Source organism: Eschrichtius robustus, chromosome 12 (assembly GCF_028021215.1).
Source record: "Eschrichtius robustus isolate mEscRob2 chromosome 12, mEscRob2.pri, whole genome shotgun sequence".
Classification (NCBI taxonomy): domain Eukaryota; kingdom Metazoa; phylum Chordata; class Mammalia; order Artiodactyla; family Eschrichtiidae; genus Eschrichtius; species Eschrichtius robustus.
In genome coordinates this window covers 70990849-71011998 of record NC_090835.1, presented here as the reverse complement: position 1 = coordinate 71011998, position 21150 = coordinate 70990849, and the positions used below count along the sequence as shown (strand labels likewise).

General features: G+C 42.8%; 1 protein-coding gene across 1 annotated transcript; it reads left to right on the top strand.

Moving 5' to 3' along the window:
* The first annotated feature begins 19946 nt into the window (after window positions 1-19946).
* On the top strand, window positions 19947-20546 carry TMEM217 (transmembrane protein 217). Its single transcript, XM_068559037.1, has one exon. It carries the CDS (start codon window positions 19971-19973, stop codon window positions 20544-20546), a length of 576 nt encoding a protein of 191 aa, XP_068415138.1. The 5' UTR covers window positions 19947-19970.
* Window positions 20547-21150: the final 604 nt, after the last annotated feature.

The window sequence follows — 21150 nt, the reverse complement described above, 5'->3', positions numbered from 1 at the left end:
ACTAAGTTACAAAGAGATCACTGGCTGGCTTTAACCTCAGTGTGGGAGTGGAGTGGACCCTGTGCTAAAAGGAAGGGTTAAGAAATGAGAGCAAGAAGCAGCCCTCACAATGCACTGCAGAATGTTGGACCACCAAAGGGACGGTGAGGTCAAGCTGGGATCTAAAAGCAAGAGAGCTTTTGCGGTACCTAAACAACCACTAGACAGAGCCAACTGAGAGAGATCAGTTATGTTAGGGAAGGCAAAGGGCTAAGCAAAAAGACTGAAGAAGCAAGGTTATACGAGTAACGAAAGGAAGAGAGAGTAATTAGAGTTTGAAGGAGTGGAGGGAAGGTTAAGAATTTCTTTCCTAGGAACTTATTCTAAGAAAGTAAGTCAAAAGGAGGGGGAAAAAAGCTCTGTGTACAAAGGTATTCTTTGCCTAGTAACCAATAATAAACAGGACAAATCAAAAGAATATAAAAGTTTAAACATGAGAAGGCAGTTACACAAATTACGGCGTGTGGTTTGTAAACTTGAAGCATGCTAGGTCATTAAATCGTGCAAATTTGAATGCTACATTGTGCGTCAAAAAGGTTTATGAAGTGAGGTACAGCAGGGAAAAAGCAGAATGCAAAATGTCTTTGCCCGATTTCAATAAAAATATATGGGTTTTGTCAGAGTAGAAGAAAACATGGAAAAATTTAGAAAATTTTGTTAGATAGTAGAATTATACATCATTTTATTTCCAGAATTCTTCTCTAATGCTACCATATTTTTTATTATTATGAAATATATGTCACATAATAAATTAGGGGGTGGCAAACATTTTTCTATAAAGGTCCAGGCTGTAAACAATTTTCAGCTTTGCAAAACTAGCAAGGCTGTGTTCCAATAAAACTTGATTTGTAGCTACAAAAATTGGGATTCTATATGATTTTCACGTCACAAATTATTCTTTCAGTTTTTTTTCCAAATATTAAAATATGTAAAAAACCATTCTTAGTTCACAGACCATACAAAAACAGTGCACCAGATTTGGCTCATGGGTAGTAGTTTGCCAACCCTGCAGTAAAGACTAAAGAATAGGGAATTCCCTGGCTGTCCAGCGGTTAGGACTCCACACTTTCACTGCCGAGGGTCCAGGTCCAGTCCCAGGTTGGGGACTAAGATCCTGCAAGCCGCGGGACTTCCCTAGTGGCACAGTGGTTAAGAATCCGCCTGCCAATGCAGGGGACATGGGTTCAATCCCTGGTCCGGGAAGATCCCACATGCCGCGGAGCAACTAAGCCCGTACGCCACAACTACTGAGCCTGCGAGCCACAACTACTGAGCCTGCGTGCCACAACTACTGAAGCCCACATGCCTAGAGCCCCTGCTCCGCAACAAGAGAAGCCACTGCAATGAGAAGCCCGCACACTGCAATGAAGAGTAGCCCCCGCTCGCCTCAACTAGAGAAAGCCCGCGCACAGCAACAGACCCAACGCAGCCAAAAAAAAAAAAAAAAAAAAAGATCCTGCAAGCCAAGTGGCCAAAAAAAAAAAAAAAAGAATAAAGAATAAATAACAAGATTAAGAAACAAAAACCTTATAAGTCTCCATTTTGCCCCTCCTTGATCCCATGCCCCTCCCACTCCAGTGGAAACCAGGATCCACTCTCATCCATGTTGTCGACTTTTACTATATATGTGCGAATCTATAAACATGTTTTTCATGTTTTGAAACTTTATAAATAGCAACACACTGTACATATGCTTCAGCAACTGGGTTTTTTCACCCTGCATTCTGTTGACACAAGGAGCTCTAGTTTGTTCATCTTAACTGCCCTATTGTGTTCCACTATGTAAATATTCCTCAATTGTCATCGCCAGTTATTTTTATTTTGAACAGTGCCCAATTAACATTCTTTTACACATTTACCATGTGCAAAATTTTCTCTACTGTGGTGTTTTTCAAAGTACAGTTTGTCAGCTATTAGTGAGTTGACATTAAAGTTTGGGACCTTTAATGAAATCAAATAGACAGCAACATTTATATCTTAAAGTTACATAATGTGTCAATTATATCTCAATTTAAAAAAAAAGAATAGACAGGATTAGAAATGATCAGATCGTGTTACATGTAATAGGAAAAGGCATTGTGCAAAATTTTTATTTCAACTTTATACACACTTATACATACATGTGTTTGTGTGCGTTTATGTGTACTTGATTGTAATGTAAAATGTATTTCTTAGTAAGCAGTTGTCACAAAGTTTGAAAAACCCATTGCTTTAAGGCGCCTAGGGACACCCAAGAAAAACATTGCAGGATCACAGAATATGCACAGTTTCCACTTAACCAGACTCTGCAAAATGCTCTCTGAAGTGGTTTTTCCAATTTATATTGGTCCTCACAGCAATGAGTGAGTTTCCATTGCTTCACATCCTCACCTGTAGTAGGTTTTTCTCATGGGATGTTAAATATACCACATACATGAAAGAACGTATAAAACTAATGTGTATCCGCCTGCCAATGCAGGGGACACGTGTTTGAGCCCTGGTCTGGGAAGATCCCACATGCCACGGAGCAACTAAGCCCGTGCACCACAACTACTGAGCCTGCGCTCTAGAGCCCATGTGCCACAACTACTGAAGCCCACATGCCTAGAGCCCGTGCTCCATAACAAGAGAAGCCACCGCAGTGAGAAGCCCACGCGCCACAACGAAGAGTAGCCCCCGCTCGCCACAACCAGAGAAAGCCCGCGCGGCAATGAAGACCCAAAGCAGCCAAAAATAAAATTAATTAATTAATTAATTTTAAAAAATTAATATGTATAGTTTGATGAATAATAATAGCATTTGCCTGCATGTACCCACTCCCCACACTATGCAACAATAGGACATCACCAGTACCTTAGACGCCTCTTGGAGGTCCCTTGCTCTGGGCATTCCCCTTTCTCCCCACTTCAGGTGTAACCACTGTGCAGAATTTTGTATTAAGCATCCTCTGTGTATTTATATTTTTCAACCTACGTTTGTAACCTTAAGTAAAGTATTGTTTATATTAATGATATTGTATGGTATCCATTCTCCTGTTGCTTGATTCTTTAGACAACAGGATGGTTTTGAGATTTACCCTCATTTTCCACTGCTGTATAATATTCCATTTTATAAATAGCACAGTTTATCTATGTTACTACTGGTGAGCATTTAGTTGTTTCAGGCTGATCTGCAGCCTGAAGCAAGAGTGAGAAAAATAGATGCTTGTGGTTGTAAACCACTGGGTTTTGCATTATTAGTGTGGCCATAACTGATTATTATAGACGTGGAATGGAAGGAAAGTAGAAGAGAAAAGTCAGCTAGGTGTACTCTTTCAAGAAGCTTAGCTGTGGGGGAATTCCCTGGCAATCCAGGGGTTAGGACTCTGCGCTTTCACTACCAAGGGCGTGGGTTCAACTCCTGGTTGGGGAACTAAGATGCCACAAGACACGCGGTGCAGCCTAAAAAAAAAAAGAGAGAGAGAGAGAGAGAGAGAGAGAGAGAGAAAGAAGAAGCTTAGCTGTGAAGAGACTGAGAGGCTAGTTTCTTCCTCTTCCTCCCCCTCATCATTGTTGTTCTGTTTTAGGTCTTTAGTTGCCTGTAATATAAACCCCTTTCCCATGTACAGAGAATTTTTCACTCTGTGAAACTTTGTGGGAAGCAGAACTCACCTACCAGTATTGCAGCTAAAACTGGCAGCTACTTAGTTTTCCATCCTTCTTTATGAACTAAGTCATATGCACATGTCATAGGCTCTGCTAATAAAATTTTCCCAAACTAGACTTTGAATCAGGAGGAGCTTATGAGGCAAAGAAAACAGAGAACAAGAAAATCCATTCTTGGTGGGCAGTGCCAGCTGTGACAGCAACACCCAGTTCGGGGGCTTCCCTGGTGGCGCAGTGGTTGAGAATCTGCCTGCCGGTGCAGGGGACACGGGTTCGAGCCCTGGTCTGGGAGGATCCCACATGCCGCGGAGCCCGTGAGCCACAATTACTGAGCCTGCGCGTCTGGAGCCTGTGCTCTGCAACAAGAGAGGCCGCGATAGTGAGAGGCCCGTGCACCGTGATGAGGGGTGGCCCCCGCTTGCCACAACTAGAGAAAGCCCTCGCACAGAAACGAAGACCCAACACAGCCATGAATATATAAATAAATAATAAATAATAATTAAAAAAAAAAAAACACCCAGTTCGGCGGAATAACTCTGGCAACAGCAACATCTAGAGTCTGGTGCTAGAAGGCCTCTCTCTCAGTTTAACTATGGCATCAAATGCTCATTGCTGGAAGCAGCAGTGTCTTCAGTGGCCCAGCCCTGTGGTGTGATATTGGCTACCATCCTGTAAGCAAAACCTCTGAATGTGGTGTGATATTGGCTACCATCCTGTAAGCAAAACCTTTGAATGTGGTGTGGTAGACTGATGGCATTCATGCCCCAATTCTTCACCTCTCCCTGCATCCGTATTATCCTGTGGGACCTTCTCATTCTTTTTTTTTTTTTTTTAATATTTATTTATTTATTTGGCTGCACTCGGTCTTAGTTGCAGCATGCGGGATACCACTGGACCACCAGGGAAGTCCCATGGGACCTTCTCATTCTGACTCTGGACTGACTATTGTGACTTGCTGTGATCGACGGATGTTCGCAAACATTACACAAGCAGAAGCTTGAAAAGCACTCAGGTGGCTGCACTTGCTCTCTGTCTTAGTCTGTGATTCTATAAGAAAATACTACAGACTGAGTGGCTTGTAAACAACAGAAATTTATTTCTCACAGTTCTGGAGGCTGGAAGTCCAAGATGAGGGTGCCAGCATGGCCAGATTCTGGCAAAGGCTCTCTTCCGAGTTGCAGACTGCCAACTTCTTGCCATGTCCTCGCATAGTGGAAGGAGCAAGGGATTTCTCTGGGATCTCTTCATTCAGGAGGGCTCCACCATCATGACCTAATCACCTCCCAAAGGCCCTTCCTTCTAATACCATCCCACTGGGCATTAGATTTTCAACGTATGAATTTGGGGAGGACAAAAGCATTCAATCTGTAGCACTCTCACTGTTGTCCTCTGCCATTGCCATTACAACATGTGTAGGCTAGCCTGTTGGATGATGAGAAACATGTGGCCCTAGGCCAAGTCTCCCTGAGTTATCCCAGCTGAGGCCATCCTAGATCAGCCAACAGCCAGTTGACCCTCAGGCATATGAATGAGCTCAGCCAAAATCAACAAAACTGTCTAGCCAACCAACAGTTGACCCCAAACGCTCGAGTGAGTCCAGCTGAAATCAGCCCAGCTCAGCCCAGCCCCAGATAAGCTGAACCCCACAGACTTGTGAACTAAGTACTGTTCATTGCTACATGCCACTGAGGTTTTGTGGTTGTTTATGTAGCATCGTTGTGGCAATAGATAACTGGTCCTCTCCACACATCTATGAGCTATGCCTTTTCTGCTTAAATCAGCCAAGAGCCAGTATCTGTTGCTTGCCCTAACACAAAGCCTGAATGTAAATCAGAGAGAGACACAGGGTCAAAGGAGAGATTGTTTGAGCTGGGAGAGACTTTGGCATGCTTACCGGCAGAGGATTGGAGGCAATTGTGTTTATTAGGATATAAGTTTGGCTGAAAAATAACAGTGCTTTAAACATGATAGGAGTTTATAGTTTCCCTCTCTCATGTAAGAGCCTAAGTAAGTGGGCAGCCCTGCTCTGGGAATCCTCAGAAGCCTAGATCCTTTTCTCTGTGTTTATCATGTCCTTGCCCAATTAGTCTGAGGTGACTCCCTACTCCATCCACATTTCAGCCATTGGGAAGAGGGAAAGGGAAGACATGACTTTCTCCTGAATACCTGGTGGTTACGTTCATTTCTCCCCCTTCCAACCCATTCTCAGAGATTGGTCACACAGTTACACCCAACTGCAAGGGAGGCCAGGAAAGGCAAACCTTATTCTGGCCAATCATGTGTATATCTAAAAATCCTGCTTCTGTGGAAGAAGGGGCAAACAGATAGTAAGAGTTCTTGCCATGTCATTGGGGAAGAAGGGATAATTAATGGAACAGGATCTCTGTGGTAGACTTTATTAGCCATTTCCTTCCTTCTTCCTTGTTAAGGGGACTCATCTTTTGGAGAGGTGAGGCAACTGTGTTCCCAGTCTGGGCATAACTCATGATATGTCTAAACTAATGATGGCAATTCTACTCAGCTTTGTCAGGAACTGGTTTCCCCAACCTCCCCTGCAGCTATGGGTGACCATGTGACCCAGTTCTGGCCAGTGAGCCATGAAGGGAAGGCTGCTGGGTGGGGGGGTGGTTCTGGGAAGTGGTTTCCTTCCTATGGAAGAGACAAATGCAGAGGAGAGCTTACTGTCACGCTCCTGTTTGTGATACTGGTGTGAAGCTTATAACCATAAAAGAAAGGCCAAGAGAATTACAATTGCCAAACTACAGCCCTGGCACCTGCTTGAGGATTCCAATGACCTTGAGGGATGAGTATGAGTGAGCCAGGTGGAGAAGGGGAGAAAAAATATTTGAGAAAGTAAGAGTATCATAAACATGAGAAGGAGTGCTCAGAGATGTTCCTGGAAAGTTGGACTGGAGTCAAATCGTGAGGACTTTGTATGCAGCAGTGTGATTTATTGTCAGAATTGCCTCATTCAGAGTTGGGGCTGGTTTTCTGCTTGTTGGCTGATACACCACCAAAGCATGACAGGCATTTTTCCTTTGTAGGTTTAAGATGACTGACCATCTCTTCCCCCGTTGGAGAGTTAAAATACTTCTGTTTTGGAAAATCTAGGCTCTCAAAGGCAGAGATCTAGATGATGTGGGTGGGTTGTGGGTGTAGATTTGAAAAGATGAGGGAGAAGGGAATCATTCCCAACCCCTGCAGCAAGTGGGATTTCCCCACCCTTGGGGAATGGAGAGGTGCCTGGCTCTGACCACCTTGGGGCCTGTGTTTGACTCCCTCCCAGACCCCAGAGTGACAGGATGTCTGTGTGGACCCCAGGCTGGGGACTGAGCTGTGAGCCACAACCTTCGGGCTGTGGACAGTGGGACCGCTGAGGCTAGGACATCAAGCCTCTCACGGTGAGCAGCCATGCCAGCCTGAAGTCTAGAGCCCTTCCCTGAGTTTCCAGGATTGGGTGAACTTGGGAGTTCTATGTGACTCCAGCAATGGGAGAGGGGAGTGAAAACGAACAAACAAACAAAAAAAACTGATTGAGAAAGAATTTCTCCCTAACTCCTTGAGGAAGACAACTGAGTCCGATTTGATATTATTTTTAAAAAATAAAGGGAATGGGGCTTCCCTGGTGGCGCAGTGGTTGAGAATCTGCTTGCCAATGCAGGGGACACGAGTTCGAGCCCTGGTCTGGGAAGATCCCACATGCCGCGGAGCGACTAGGCCCGTGAGCCACAATTACTGAGGCTGTGCGTCTGTAGCCTGTGCTCCGCAACAAGAGAGGCCGCGATAGTGAGAGGCCCGCGCACCGCGATGAAGAGTGGCCCCCACTTGCCGCAACTAGAGAAAGCCCTCGCACAGAAACAAAGACCAACACAGCCATAAATAAATAAATAAATAAAATTTAAAAAAATAATAATAATTATATTTTAATAAATAAATAAATAAGTAAATAAAAATAGAGGGAATTCCTCCCTGGCGGTCCAGTGGTTAGGACTCTGTGCTTCCACTGCAGGGGTTACAGTTTCAATCCCTGGCTGGGGAACTAAGATCCCACAAGACATGCAGAAATATAAAATAAATAATAAAATAAAATAAAATAAAATAAAATAAAATAAAATAAAATAAAATAAAATAATAAAATAAAATAAAATAAAATAAAATAAAATAAAATAATAAAATAAAATAAAATAAAATAAAATAAAATAAAATAAAATGAAATACTGCTTTCTTGCATTAGAGTGTCCAGTTATGGTACGAACTGATTCTGTGGTATACAAAGCCAAAGGAAAGGGAGTAAGAAGAGGTCATAAATTATCTCAGTAGCTTTTTTTTTAAGTCGACAGATTTTTTTACAAGAGACTGTAGAAGATGTGTCTCTAAGAGCTCAAGCTGGTATATATGCAAAGTATTCATTTTCAGTTTTTTCTAAATAAATTTATTTATTTTGGCCTGCATTGGGTCTTCGTTGCTGCATGAAGGCTTTCTCTAGTTGTGGCGAGCGGGGGCTACTCTTTGTTGCAGTGTGCGGCTTCTCATTGTGGTGGCTTCTCTTGTTGCGGAGCGCAGGCTCTAGGCGTGCGGGCTTCAGTAGTTGTGGCTCGCGGGCTCTAGAGTGCAGGCTCAGTAGTTGCGGTGCACGGGCTTAGTTGCTCCACGGCATGTGGGATCTTCACGGACCGGGGCTCGAACCCGTGTTCCCTGCATTGGAAGGCAGATTCCTAACCACTGCACCACCAGGGAAGCCCCTCATTTTCATTTTTAAAAATCCAATTAAATTGGCCAGACACTGCCAGGCTAGAAGGAAATCCAATCTCCATTATTACCAGGGCTCCTCTGGCTCTCAGGGATGCCTCAGAATCCAGAAGTAGAACCGGGTGCCAGAAAAGGGCCAGCCTCGTACCCGTGACCATCATGGGGCCTGCTGACAGCTGCCTCGTGCAAGCCCACGGAATGGAGCCTTGAAGCCCACCAGCGCCTGCTTCAGGCCCCACATAAGGTATAGGCATTTTTACTGAGGTGTTAAAGAAAAAAAATTATTCATGAAGGAATTCCCTAGCAATCCAGTGGTTAGTTAGGACTCTGCGCTTTCACTGCCGAGAGTGCGGGTTCAATCCCTGGTTGGGGAACTAAGATCCCACAAGCCACGCGGCACAGCCAAAAAAAAAAAAAAATATATATATATATATATACATTCATGACACTTGTTAAAGATTCTAAGGACGATTTTCTTCAAAAGGGACTATTGCAATAGAGGTTTTGTGGTAGCGGAGAGAGGGGTCCCAACTCTGAATACAAGGACAAGTAGAGATTTATAGCTAAGTCGCAGGGTGGGGAGCAGTACATGGAAAATGACCGAGAGGAAACATCAAGGCTGGAGGATTCTTGCTGAAGGCAGGCCAGGGTGATCAGATACCAAGGGTAGGGGATTTTTTTTTTTTTTTTTTGGCCGCGCCTCACAGCATGCAGGATCTTAGTTCCCCGACCAGGGATTGAAAAAACAAATCAGTAACATCCTAATACATGAATGTATCAGGTAAAGGATATAAACAATGTAAAAAGGGCAGTAAAACTAGTTAACAAATACTTTTAAAATATTCAGCCTTAAGAGTAGTAATCAATAAGATGAAAAAATTAAAATACGATTTTTTACTTACTACGTAGGTTAAATGGAAAGAGTAAGTCAAGATGGAAAATAATTTTAAAACAGTAATACCAAATTATGACATATATGTCCTGAAACAGGTATGTACATTTACTTTGGGTGGAAGAGTGAATTAGTAACAGCCATTTGGTGTTTTGCTTATATCTAGTGTTTTTATAATTGTTTATTTTCCTGTTTTAAATTAACTATGCTTTTACTATATATATATATTAAAAACACATAGTTTGGGGTTTCCCTGGTGGCACAGTGGTTAAGAATCCGCCTGCCAATGCAGGGGACACGTGTTCGAGCCCTGGTCCGGGAAGATCCCACATGCCGCGGAGCAACTAAGCCCATGCACCACAACTACTGACCCTGCGCTCTAGACCCCGCAAGCCACAACTACTGAGCCTGCATGCCACAACTACTGAAGCCTGTGCGCCTAGAGCCTGTGCTCCGCAACAAAGAGTAGCCCCCGCTCGCCACAACTAGAGAAAGCCCGCACGCAGCAACAAAGACCCAATGCAGCCAAAAATTAATTAATTAATTAATTTAATTAATCTATAAAACAAACAAACAAACAAAACACATAGTTGTGGTAGGCATTCCAAGCTGGCCATCAACAATCCTTGCCTCCTGGTGTTTACACCTTTGTGCAGGTATAAATACCTCATAGGCCCCTCCAGAGTTGGTTTGTGTGACCAGTTGAATGCGGCTGGAATGATAGATGTCACTCTTGAGATTAGGTTATAAAAGGTACTGCAGCTTCCATTTTGGTCTCTCTACCACCTCACTTGCTCTGGAGGAAGCCAGCTGCCATGTTGTGAGAACACGCAGGCAGCCTATAGAAAGACCCATGAGGTGAAGAATTGAGGTCTCTAGCCAAAAACCAGCAAGAAACTAAGGCTTCCTGTCAACAACCACGTGGGTGAGCTTGGATGAGGATCTCCTCCCCACAGTAGTGCCTTCAAATGACCACAGCTGAGCCAACAGCTGGACTGAACCACATGAGAGACCCTGAGCCGGAACTACCCAGCTAAGCCACTCCCAGATTCCTGACACACAGAAACGATCAGATAATAAATGTTTGTTATCATGAGCTTCTAAGGCTTGAGGTAATTCGTTACAGGGCAATAGATATCTAATATAATAGTTTGGAGGGGGATAGTAAAATACACTTAAAGAGTTTTTAAAAAAAGTTTTTTATCCTACCTTTCATTATCCACACAGACATGCCCCTCAGAGGCCAATGCCCAAAGGCTGGACTGCCGCTGCTAGAGTTTTTGTTATAAGAAGAAAATAAGTCTCTCTTTTTTTAAAAACTACTATTGTTCGAGTCTCTGTTCTCTGCAGCCAAATGTACTCTTAACTGATATAGGTGCCTTAGGCTCTTATAATGTGCTCATTGACGTTGGTATTTTCCTCCCTCAACCCAATAATGCAGAGATCCAGCTGAAGAGAGCTGGCTGCAACATTCTCTGCTGGGGTCACAAGTCAAATTGTGAAAGGAACAGAAAATGTAAAGTTCTTACCATAACTGTGTAAATCTAAGATATTATCAAATGCAAGATGCATTAATATTCCAGGTATCACTGAAAGAAAAATACTATTAATTAAATTATGCCTTTATGCTTTCTCATCACTTTGTATTTTTATTTTCTACTTATCAAAATGATTTTCTAGACTTATTTAGACATAGATTTTTAAATCACATATCAATACTTATAAGAATATTCAACTTCAGGACTTCCCTTGCGGTCCAGTGGTTAAGACTCCATGCTTCCACTGAAGGGGGGGCACGCGGTTCCATCCGTGGTCAGGGAACTAAGATTCCACATGCCGCATGGTGCGGCCAAAAAAAAATAATATTCAACTTCAGAAGTAATCAATAAAATGCAAAAAGACTTTCTTTTTCAATGTTGACATCCTTGGCATACTTGCTTTTGTCTTCATGCCTGTTGCCTCATAGTAACAAATGACTGCTGAGGCTCTAGGCAACATAGTATATTCAAGCTAAGAAGAAAGAAGATGTAGAGATAGTGTTACCCAAAAACTGGGTTTGCCTCTTGGTGGGTGTTGAGCCAACAGACACAACCAAGCCAATAGACACATCCAAACCAAAGAAGGAAGGATTTATTAATACTTGCAGCAAGTAAGGAGAACACCAGGGATCTTTCCCAAAGCAGTGTTTCCCCGAACAGCAAAATTGGGGAAGTTTTAAGCTAAGGGTACATGCATATTCATGAAAGGACTTAAGCAGAGGAGAATTCAGCATAGAATTGGGGCAAAGGTTGACAGAGTCCAAGCTTTAGTTGACCTAAAGTCAGGAGGGTCAACATCACCATCCTATCCTCCACCTGGGTGGGGGCCTTAGTTCCTGCAAAACTCAAAAGATTTTGTTATGCAAATGCTGGAGAGGATGTGGAGAAAAGGGAACCCTCCTACACTGTTGGTGGGAATGTAAGTTGGTACAGCCACTATGGAAAACAGTATGGAGGTTCCTTTAAAAACTAAAAATAGAGCTACCCTATGACCCAGTAGTCCTACTCCTGGGCATATATCCAATGAAAACCATACTTCGAAAAGATACATGTACCCCAATGTTCACTGCAGCACTATTTACAATAGCCAAGACATGGAAGCAACCTAAATGTCCATGGACAGATGAATGGATAAAGAAGATATGGTACATATATATAATGGAATACTACTCAGCCATAAAAAAAGAATGAAATAATGCCATTTGCAGCAACATGGATGGACCTAGAGATTATCATACTAAGTGAAGCAAGTCAGAAAGAGAAAGACAAATACCATATGCTATCACTTATATGTGGAATCTAAATATGGTACAAATGAACCTCTCTATGAAACAGAGACAGACTCATAGAGAGAGAACAGACTTTGGTTGCCAAGGGGGTGGGGAATGGGGGAGGGATGGAACAGGAGGTAGGGGTTAGCAGATGTAAGCTATTATATAGAGAATGGATAAACAATAAGGTCTTACTGTATAGCACAGAGAACTCTATTGAATATTCTGTGATAAACCATAATGGAAAAGAATATTTTAAAAAGGTATATATATGTATAACTGAATCACTTTGCTGTACAGCAGAAATTAACACAACATTGTAAATCGACTATACTTCAATAAAAATTTTTTTTAAAAGATTTTATATATATTGTTATATATATCCCTTGAGGAACCAGGGCCCTGCCCCAAGGCTGCACTATTGTTTCTTGACTGATCCTCCCTTGTTTCTGCATTCCCTCCCTTAAGATCATTAATTACTGAGACCTGTTCAAGGGCAAGCATTGTGGCCAGGCTTAGATCACAAAATGGCTTAGGCCAAAATGGGTTCTCTTATGTCAAGAAAGCCATTCCTGGTTCTCCTTCTCTGGGGAACCCTAACCTATCCGTTTACAATAGTGCCAGCCACATCATCCTCTTTTATCAGGAAAAGCAAACGTCATCCCAGCAGATTTCTGCTTGTATGTCATTTGCCAGAACTATGTCCCATGGACACTCTTGATACAAGCAAATATCTAGAAAAGCAAATATTTAGCCTGTGTCTAAGTTCACTGGCATTCTAGACAAAAGAAGACTTCTGTTAACAAAGAAGAGGAAATGGGTATTAGGGGGGAAGCTGACGGTGTCTGTTGCAATACAGCTTAATAAATAGTAGTTTCACTTTTTTTTTTTTTTGGCTGCGCCTCTCGGCATACGGAATCTTAGTTCCCCAACCAGGGATGGAACCCATGCCCCCTGCAGTGGAAGCATGGAGTCCTAGCTGAAACCATGTAACTCAGATTGGGACTTGAATCCACGCGGCCAGGACTCGAACCCGGCCAAAACCCACGGTCTTTTTTTTTTTTTAATAAATTTATTTATCTATTTATTTATGGCTGTGTTGGGTCTTCGTTGCTGCACGCAGGCTTTCTCTAGTTGCGGTGAGCAGGGGCTACTCTTCATTGCGGTGTGCGGGCTTCTCACTGCCGTGGCTTGTCTTGTTGCAGAGCATGGGCTCTAGGCACGCAGGCTTCAGTAGCTGTGGCACGCAGGCTCAGTAGTTGTGGCGCACAGGCTTAGCTGCTCCGTGGCATGTGGGATCTTCCCGGATCGGGGCTTGAACCCGGGTCCCCTGCGTTGGCAGGCGGATTCTTAACCACTGCACCACCAGGGAAGCCCTCCACAGTCTTCTAACTGAGATCACACACCTGGTTTTAGGACTTAATGAAATTCAGGTTCTTGATGTCTCATCGCCAAAAGAATTCAGTGAGAGACAAAGTGACAGGTTAGAAGCGGATTTATTTAGAGATGAAACACACTCCACAGACAGAGTGTGGGCCATCTCAGAAGGCGAAAGCGGACCCAGGATGTGGGGTTGTCAGTTTTTATAGGGGTGGGTAATTTCATAGGCTAATGAGTGGGAGGGGTATTCCAGCTATTTTGGGGAGGGGGTGGGGATTTCCATAAATTGGGTCACTGCCCACTTTTTGACCTTTATGGTTGGCCTTGGAACTGTCATGGCACCTGTGGGTGTGTCATTTAGCTTGCTGATGTGTTACAATGAGCCGTATACTGAGGCTTAAGGTCTAGTGGAATTCAACTTGTTATCTTGGACCTATTTGGTTCTAATCAGTTTAAGTCGTGCCCTTGGGCTATGTCATTCTTTTAAAGGTCGTGCCCTGTCCCCTTCCCTCCTGTTTCATAACTACTGGACTGCCAAGGAATTCCCAATAGTAGTTTTACATGCATAATAAATAGTGGTTACCCCTTGGCATAAAGCAAAAATGATGACAGCAAAAACTCCTACATAGTACAGTGCTTACCATGTTCCAAGCACTGTTCTGAGTGTTTTAAATATATTAACTTGTTTAATCCTCACAGCAACTTTACAAGATAAATGCTGTTATTATCCTTGTTTTGTTTTAGTATTTTTTATTGTTCTTCATATGCTCACATAATCCTCGGTGCATGACATATCCCTCACTGATCCATGCATAGCTCTTTTATTTACTTTTAAAATACTAGTTATTTTTAATAAAGTAATATGTACCCTCAAATCCTCTACCCAAAATAAAATTAGGATCGTGTCAGTAATTCAGATCTGAGTATATGATCTGCCCAACCCATTTCACTTCCTTCCCCTGGCCCAAGGTGATCATCATTTAGAATCCTAAGTTCATCATTCCTTTGCTTTCCTTATATAGTTTTATAGTTTTATTGCATCTATATATACAGTCCAAAAATTGTGTGTGTGTGTATAATATATATCTATAGTTGTTTTTAACTGTGTATCTTCTTTTGGTACTTTTTCCACTTACTATTACATTACTAAGATTCATTCCAATTGTTGTGTGTTGCTACAGTCATTCATTTTGATGACCGTTTAACATTGTCTACAATCTATTTCTTCCCTTGCCTTTTCAGGATACCGTGGATGGCTCAGAACATGACTAATTAACTCGCTCCCCCAAGGCTGAACCTCCCTACCCCTGAGGTTGAACCTGGTCGGGCAGAGCGTCCAAAAAAACAAAACGGGGAATTCCCTGACAGTCCAGTGGTTACGACTCTGCGCTTTCACTGCTGAGGGGTTGGGTTCAATTCCTGGTCCGGCGGGGAACTAAGATCTCACAAGCTGCGCCGCGTGGTCAAAAAAAAAAACAAAGACACGTGCCGATGCCCTAAATATAGCCCCACTCAGAAAGGACTAGACTGATCTGCAGATTGTCAAATGAGACCTGCCCAAGTAAGATAAAAGCTTACTTCAGGGCCTAAAGAACAGAATTTTTTTTTTCTGGCTGCTCTGGGTCTTCGTCGTGGGGCACCGGTTCTTCTTTGTTGTGGCGTGCAGGCTTCTCTAGTCGTGGCGCATGGGCTCCAGAGTTCGCAGGCTCAGTAGCTGTGGCATGCGGGCTATCTAGTTGTGGTGCGCAGGCTCAGTAGTTGAGGCACTCGGGCTTAGCTGCCCCGCGGCACGTGGGTTCTTAGTTCCCTGACTATGGATTGAACCCGTGTCCCCTGCATTGGAAGGTGGATTCTTAACCACTGGACCACCAGGGAAGTCCCAAAAAACAGAATATTTAAAAATAAACATTACACACTTCTATTGAGTTCAAAAAGGATGATGTTAAAGTGAAGTGGAAGGATAAAAATCAACTTTCTTTTACAATATTCTGTTATATTAATTTTTTTATTTTTCTAGTATAGTTTATTTAAAAATCTACGTAGAGATATCTTTAACTTAAAAACCATTTAAAATGTTGTAACTATTCAAAGATGGAATCAGAATCTCTTCTAGCTGTGTAGTAGTTGAAATGATGTATCATTTTCAGAAAATTTCATAAATAAACAGAAAAGACGGACTTCCCTGGTGGTGCAGTGGTTAAGAATCTGCCTGCCAGTGCAGGGGACACGGGCTCAAGCCCTGGTCCGGGAAGATCCCACATGTCTCAGAGCAACTAAGCCCGTGCGCCACAACTACGGAGCCCACGTGCCGCAACTACTGAAGCACGTGCGCCTACAGCCCGTGCTCCGCAGCAAGAGAAGCCACCGCAATGAGAAGCCCGCGCACTTCAACAAAGTGTAGCCCCCTCTTGCTGCAACTAGAGAAAGCTCACGTGCAGCAGCGAAAACCCAACACAGCCAAAAATAAATAAATAAATAAATAAAATTTAAAAATAGAAAAGACTTTGCACTATCAACAACTACTTTGCATGGTAACATTTTTAGCTCTTGGTTCAGACTACAACAAAGATATCCAGCAAACCTTGCTTCCACGAGGCCAGCAAACCATTTCTGGGGCTACGAACATATTGTATTAAAGTTACACCAGCCAAAAGGGAGCCAGTGGGATTTATTTAATGATCTGGATTTATTAAGAATTCATGGAACAACTATATTTTCAAATTTATTTTTATTAAATTATATACGTGTAGTAATAATACTTAAAGGCTTATAATAAAAACTTCAGTCCTCTGTACTCCCCTCACCCCTAGTCATACTTCCCACAGGCAACCACATCAATTCTTCTATTTCCCCTCCTATGTACCTCTTTATCTCTAAATTATATACTTATACAGCTATTTCTTGATTAATCATTTTTAGACATTATCTATTGACTTCCCATCATGATAGTGAGGACTTCTTATCCCATACACACATACGCACTGCCTTTCCTCCCAAACTCCCAACATGGCTGGGTCACCATGCATGATTATATCAAGACTACAACCGCATAAGTAGTGTTAATCACAGAGGAGACATGGTGGTGATTGGACTATGGTGGTGGCAGTGGAGACGGGAAAAACAATGACTGATTCGAGAGATACATGGGAGGGAGGGTAGATGGAACTTAGTGTTTTTGAATGTAGGGGATGAGAGAAAGGCAGGTACATGGGGAAATGGGCAGGTGGACGCTGATATTTACTGAAATAAGAAACACTGTCGTAGCAGCAGGTGAGGGTGGGGTGGGAGAAATTGTAAGCTCAGTTTGGAACATATTGAGCTTGAGCAGTCCAAAGAGAGTTCCCAAATGGAGGCAGAAGAGTTTAGTGTGCAGGTTTGGATCTCCAAGTAGAAGACTGGACTGGATTTGGGAGTCATCAGTGTGTAGATGGCAACTGAACCACGGGAATAAGTGACGTTACCTAGGAAGAGAGTATAAAGTAAGAAGAGTGTCTTGGTTTGTGCACTGAAGAAGACTAACATTTAAGAATAAGCAGAAGGAGGGACTTCCCTGGTGGAGCAGTGGTTGGAAATCTGCCTGCCAACGCGGGGGACACGGGTTCGAGCCCTGGTCCGGGAAGATCCCACATGCTGCGGAGCAACTAGGCCTGTGCACCACAACTGCTGAGCCTGTGCTCTAGAGCCCACGAGCCACAACTACTGAGTCTGTGTGCCACAGCTACTGAAGCCCATGCACCTAGAGCCTGTGCTCTGCAACAAGAGAAGCCACTGCAATGAGAAGCCTGCGCACCGCAACGAAGAGTAGCCCCCACTCGCCACAACTAGAGAAAGCCTGCATGCAGCGACAAAGACCCAACGCAGCCAAATAAATAAATAAATATTTTAAAAAAAAAAGAATAAGCAGAAGGAAGCTAGTAAAGGGTCTGCTCTAATCAAGGCTCTTTTCTAGTCAAGGCCCTCTGTTAGGAGCTGTGGGATAAATAGAGTCTCTGAGCTCTCTGCGCTCACAAATCTCTGAGGCAGATAAGGCACAAGTGGGTTGAGTATTAAGACTGGTTTTAGAGCCAGGCAGGTATGAGTTCAAATCCTGATTTTGCTACTGACCAGATGTACAGCTTTAGGCAAAATAAATTAACTTCTCTAATTCTAATGTCCTCATTGTTAGCCACTAGGAAGACTATTGTAAGTATAAAATATTTATACTTTAAAATGGTTAAGATGGTAGGTTTCATGTTACGTGTATTTTACCAACATTAAAAATAAAATAAAAATTTTAAATAATTCAAAAAAATGTCCTAATCATAATTGTTTAATAATGTGGTATTTTTGCAGTTCTGTTATTTCTGCTGGTTCTCACAGTGCCTTGTTCCTTGTATGCTCAGTTATTTTTCACTACGTACTAGTCATTGTCCCTGAAAAATTACTGATGGTGATACTTTGAGGACCAGCACAAAGATGCATCCTTCCAGAGAGGGTCTGAGTTTGCTTCTGCCAGGCACTTAGAGACACTTCAGTTTAGGACTACCTTAAACTAGATTTATGACTTAAAAGTTTTCTTGAATACTTCATGTAATTTGGGCTACAAATCTATAAAAAGGTTAGTTATGGTTACAGTGTCTCAAGGAGAGTTCCCCCCGCCCCCCCCCCCCCCCCCGCATATGTTCAGTGTAGTACTAAGTTCACTTTCCTTGGAGTCTCTTGGGACAAGATGTGGGGGCAAGTTTACTTCCGATTCCCCTTTACTCTAATCATAGACCTTTGGGGCCATGACTAATACAGGGAAGGCCTTCTAACAGACTCCCCACCAGGACTTCCCTGGTGGCGCAGTGGTTGGGAATCTGCCTGCCAATGCAGGGAACATGGGTTCGATCCCTGGTCCGGGAAGATCCCACATGCCGCGGAGCAGCTAAGCCCATGGGCCACAACTACTGTAGCCCACGCAACTAGAGCCCGTGCTCCGCAACAAGGGAAGCCACCGCAGTGAGAAGCCTGCGCACCGCAACGAAGAGTGGCCCCCGCTCACTGCAACTAGAGATTAATAAATTAAAAAAAAATAGACTCCACACCTTGGTGGACCCTGAGCTTTAATTTCATTCCTCCTTACCCTACAGAGTTCTCATAATGAAATTCAAGTTTGCCCAGATTGGCAAATACCCTCAGAGCAAATTTATCTTTCATGTTTGCTTACCTGTCCCAATTCCTGAATTCCTATAGTCTTTGGTCTCCTACCTCCTATCTTGTCAGCTCTTCTGTGCTTTCAAGAATATTTTAAAACTATTTTATACAGCAGTTTTTAGTTGCGTTTTTTTTTTTTTTGGCAGCAAGTTGGCCCCAATAACCTTAGCAATCAGAAGTCCCTCTGCTTTATCTTTTCTTCCTTTTTATTGATTTCTGTTCTTTTATTTATTTTCTCCCTCCTTTTTTTTTTTTTTTTTTTTGTTCTTACCGTTGGTTGTTTTTTTTTTCCCCCTTACTTCTTGGGTTGAATGCTTAGTTCATTATTGCCTTTTCTTTTTCCATGATAAGGCTCTTCTATTCTAAGTTTCTAAATTTCCCTTAAAGTACGCCTTTCATTGTATTCCTTAAGTTTTGGTATGTAGTGGAGGAGTGATTGCTCAAAGCCTAATTGTTTTCATCAACTCACGCCAGCAGGGCTATTGCGCTACCCTGATATTTTTCCTGAGATACCTGCACTCAATGTCTGGATGATGCGGCCAATTTTCCCCATCAGGGGGCAGCAATGGTTGCCCAAAGCAATGCTGGAAGAGATAAGAGCATAATTTAAACTAACTTTTTCTGGGACTTCCCTGGCAGTCCAGTGGTTAAGACTCCACACTCCCAATGCAGGGGGCCCAGGTCTGGGAACTAAGATCCCACATACTGCAACTAAGCCCACGTGCCTCAACTAGAAAAGCCTGCAGCCAAAAATAAATAAATAAATTTTAAAAATACGTAAACTCCGCGATGAAGAGTGGCCCCTGCTTGCCGCAACTAGAGAAAGCCCTCGCACAGAAACGAAGACCCAACACAGCCAGAAATAAATAAATAAATTAAAAAAAAAACACCGTAAACTAACTTTTTCTATTCAGTGTTTTTCAATACTGCCTACATATGAAAATCACAGGGAGGTTTTTAAAAAGACTGATCTCTGGGTCCTACCCAGAGAATGTTCTAATTGGTGTGGGGTGGTGACTTTCAGTGACTGTAACGTGAAGCCGGCATTGAGAACCACTTCTCCAATTTATCTGCTCACTGCCACCAAGCCCCAGACTGCATCTCCCTCCTCCCCATTCACACTCCCAATTAATTTTAAACAGTCTTCTGTCTTTCTCAAAGCTGTTATTGTCTGGTTTCCATATTTCTCTCTATTGTTTCTCCAAGTGAATTTGGGGAAGGAGGCAGAAACCCTGGTAATTTACCACATTGGCAGGAATCAGAATTCTCCCCCATATTATTTGTCTTCACAGGAGGTCTCAGCATGAGACGGCAGCACTGGTGTGGGATGACCGCCAAAATGGGCTCCGTGTTATCAGGGGTCTTTACCATCATGGCCATCGACTTGTACCTCATCTTCGAACAGAAGTACTTAAGGAGAAGCAATTGCACTGAGCTTACCGCACAGACCAAGAGTACAAGTATCCTGATAAAACAGTTCATGATCTGCTGGAGTTTGACTATCGTCTTCTTCCTATCTTTCATCACCATCATCATCTGCTTCTTGCTCCTATACTCAGTATATGCTCATATGTACAAGGGCCTGGTGATCTACATCATCTGGATCTTTTTCTATGAAACTGTAAACATTGTAGTACAAACACTTACCAATGATGATTCTAACATTGGAGAGGTCAGAATCATGCGCTGGTTTGGTTTGGTGTCCCGTATATTGGTGCACTGTTTCTGGATGTACTTTGTCATCATCTATGCCTACATGATCTACAAAAATCAAAGCCAGGGCAATATCATTTCCTACAACAGACGTATTTCTACAGGTAGTAGAGAATTCCCACGGCGGAAATCAAAGATAATACACTTTACCCACCGGCCACTATAGTGAATGACGTTGGCCCTTTTCCGTGATAGGCAGATCTCCCAGTTTCTCATGGTAGTTCAGTTTCCATCTCTTTCACTTTTCAGCAAGCAGAGACTCTACTGCCACTCTTTTGGGGGATACGGAGAGAAAAGTGATTATAGTGACAACTGGAACATGCTGCTCATTAAGGATGTTTGTTATTATCAAGCACTCTTTGAGTTCTCTTTCCTTGTCTTGTCATTACCTCCTTATTGGTCAAAACGAAGAGGGTGAGGAATGAAATCAAACTGAATTGCCGTCTGGAAATCCTTTCATCTTGGTATATCTTCATCAGCCTTCAACCCACAGCTCTCTGATGTAACCCAGCAACAGGCAAACCTGTATTTATATCTGAGTGTTATAGCACAAAGAAAGTGTTGGGGCCTTGAGGTCACTTTGTGTTATGGTTTTTCTCCCTATGTCCTCTATACTATATTCCAGATAAGTAAAAGAATAAAAATAGAGAAAAATCATACTTCATTTTCTGTCTTGACTCCCCGCCCCCCTGATTTTTCAAGGAGCACAAAAGACACTTGAGGTTAATCAAAAGGTATTTGTTAAACTTTTCTGTCTGTCACTGTGCTGG

Excerpts from the sequence above, each read along its gene's own strand:
- TMEM217 (XM_068559037.1), top strand. The coding sequence starts at position 19,971 with ATGAGACGGCAGCACTGGTGTGGGATGACCGCCAAAATGGGCTCCGTG.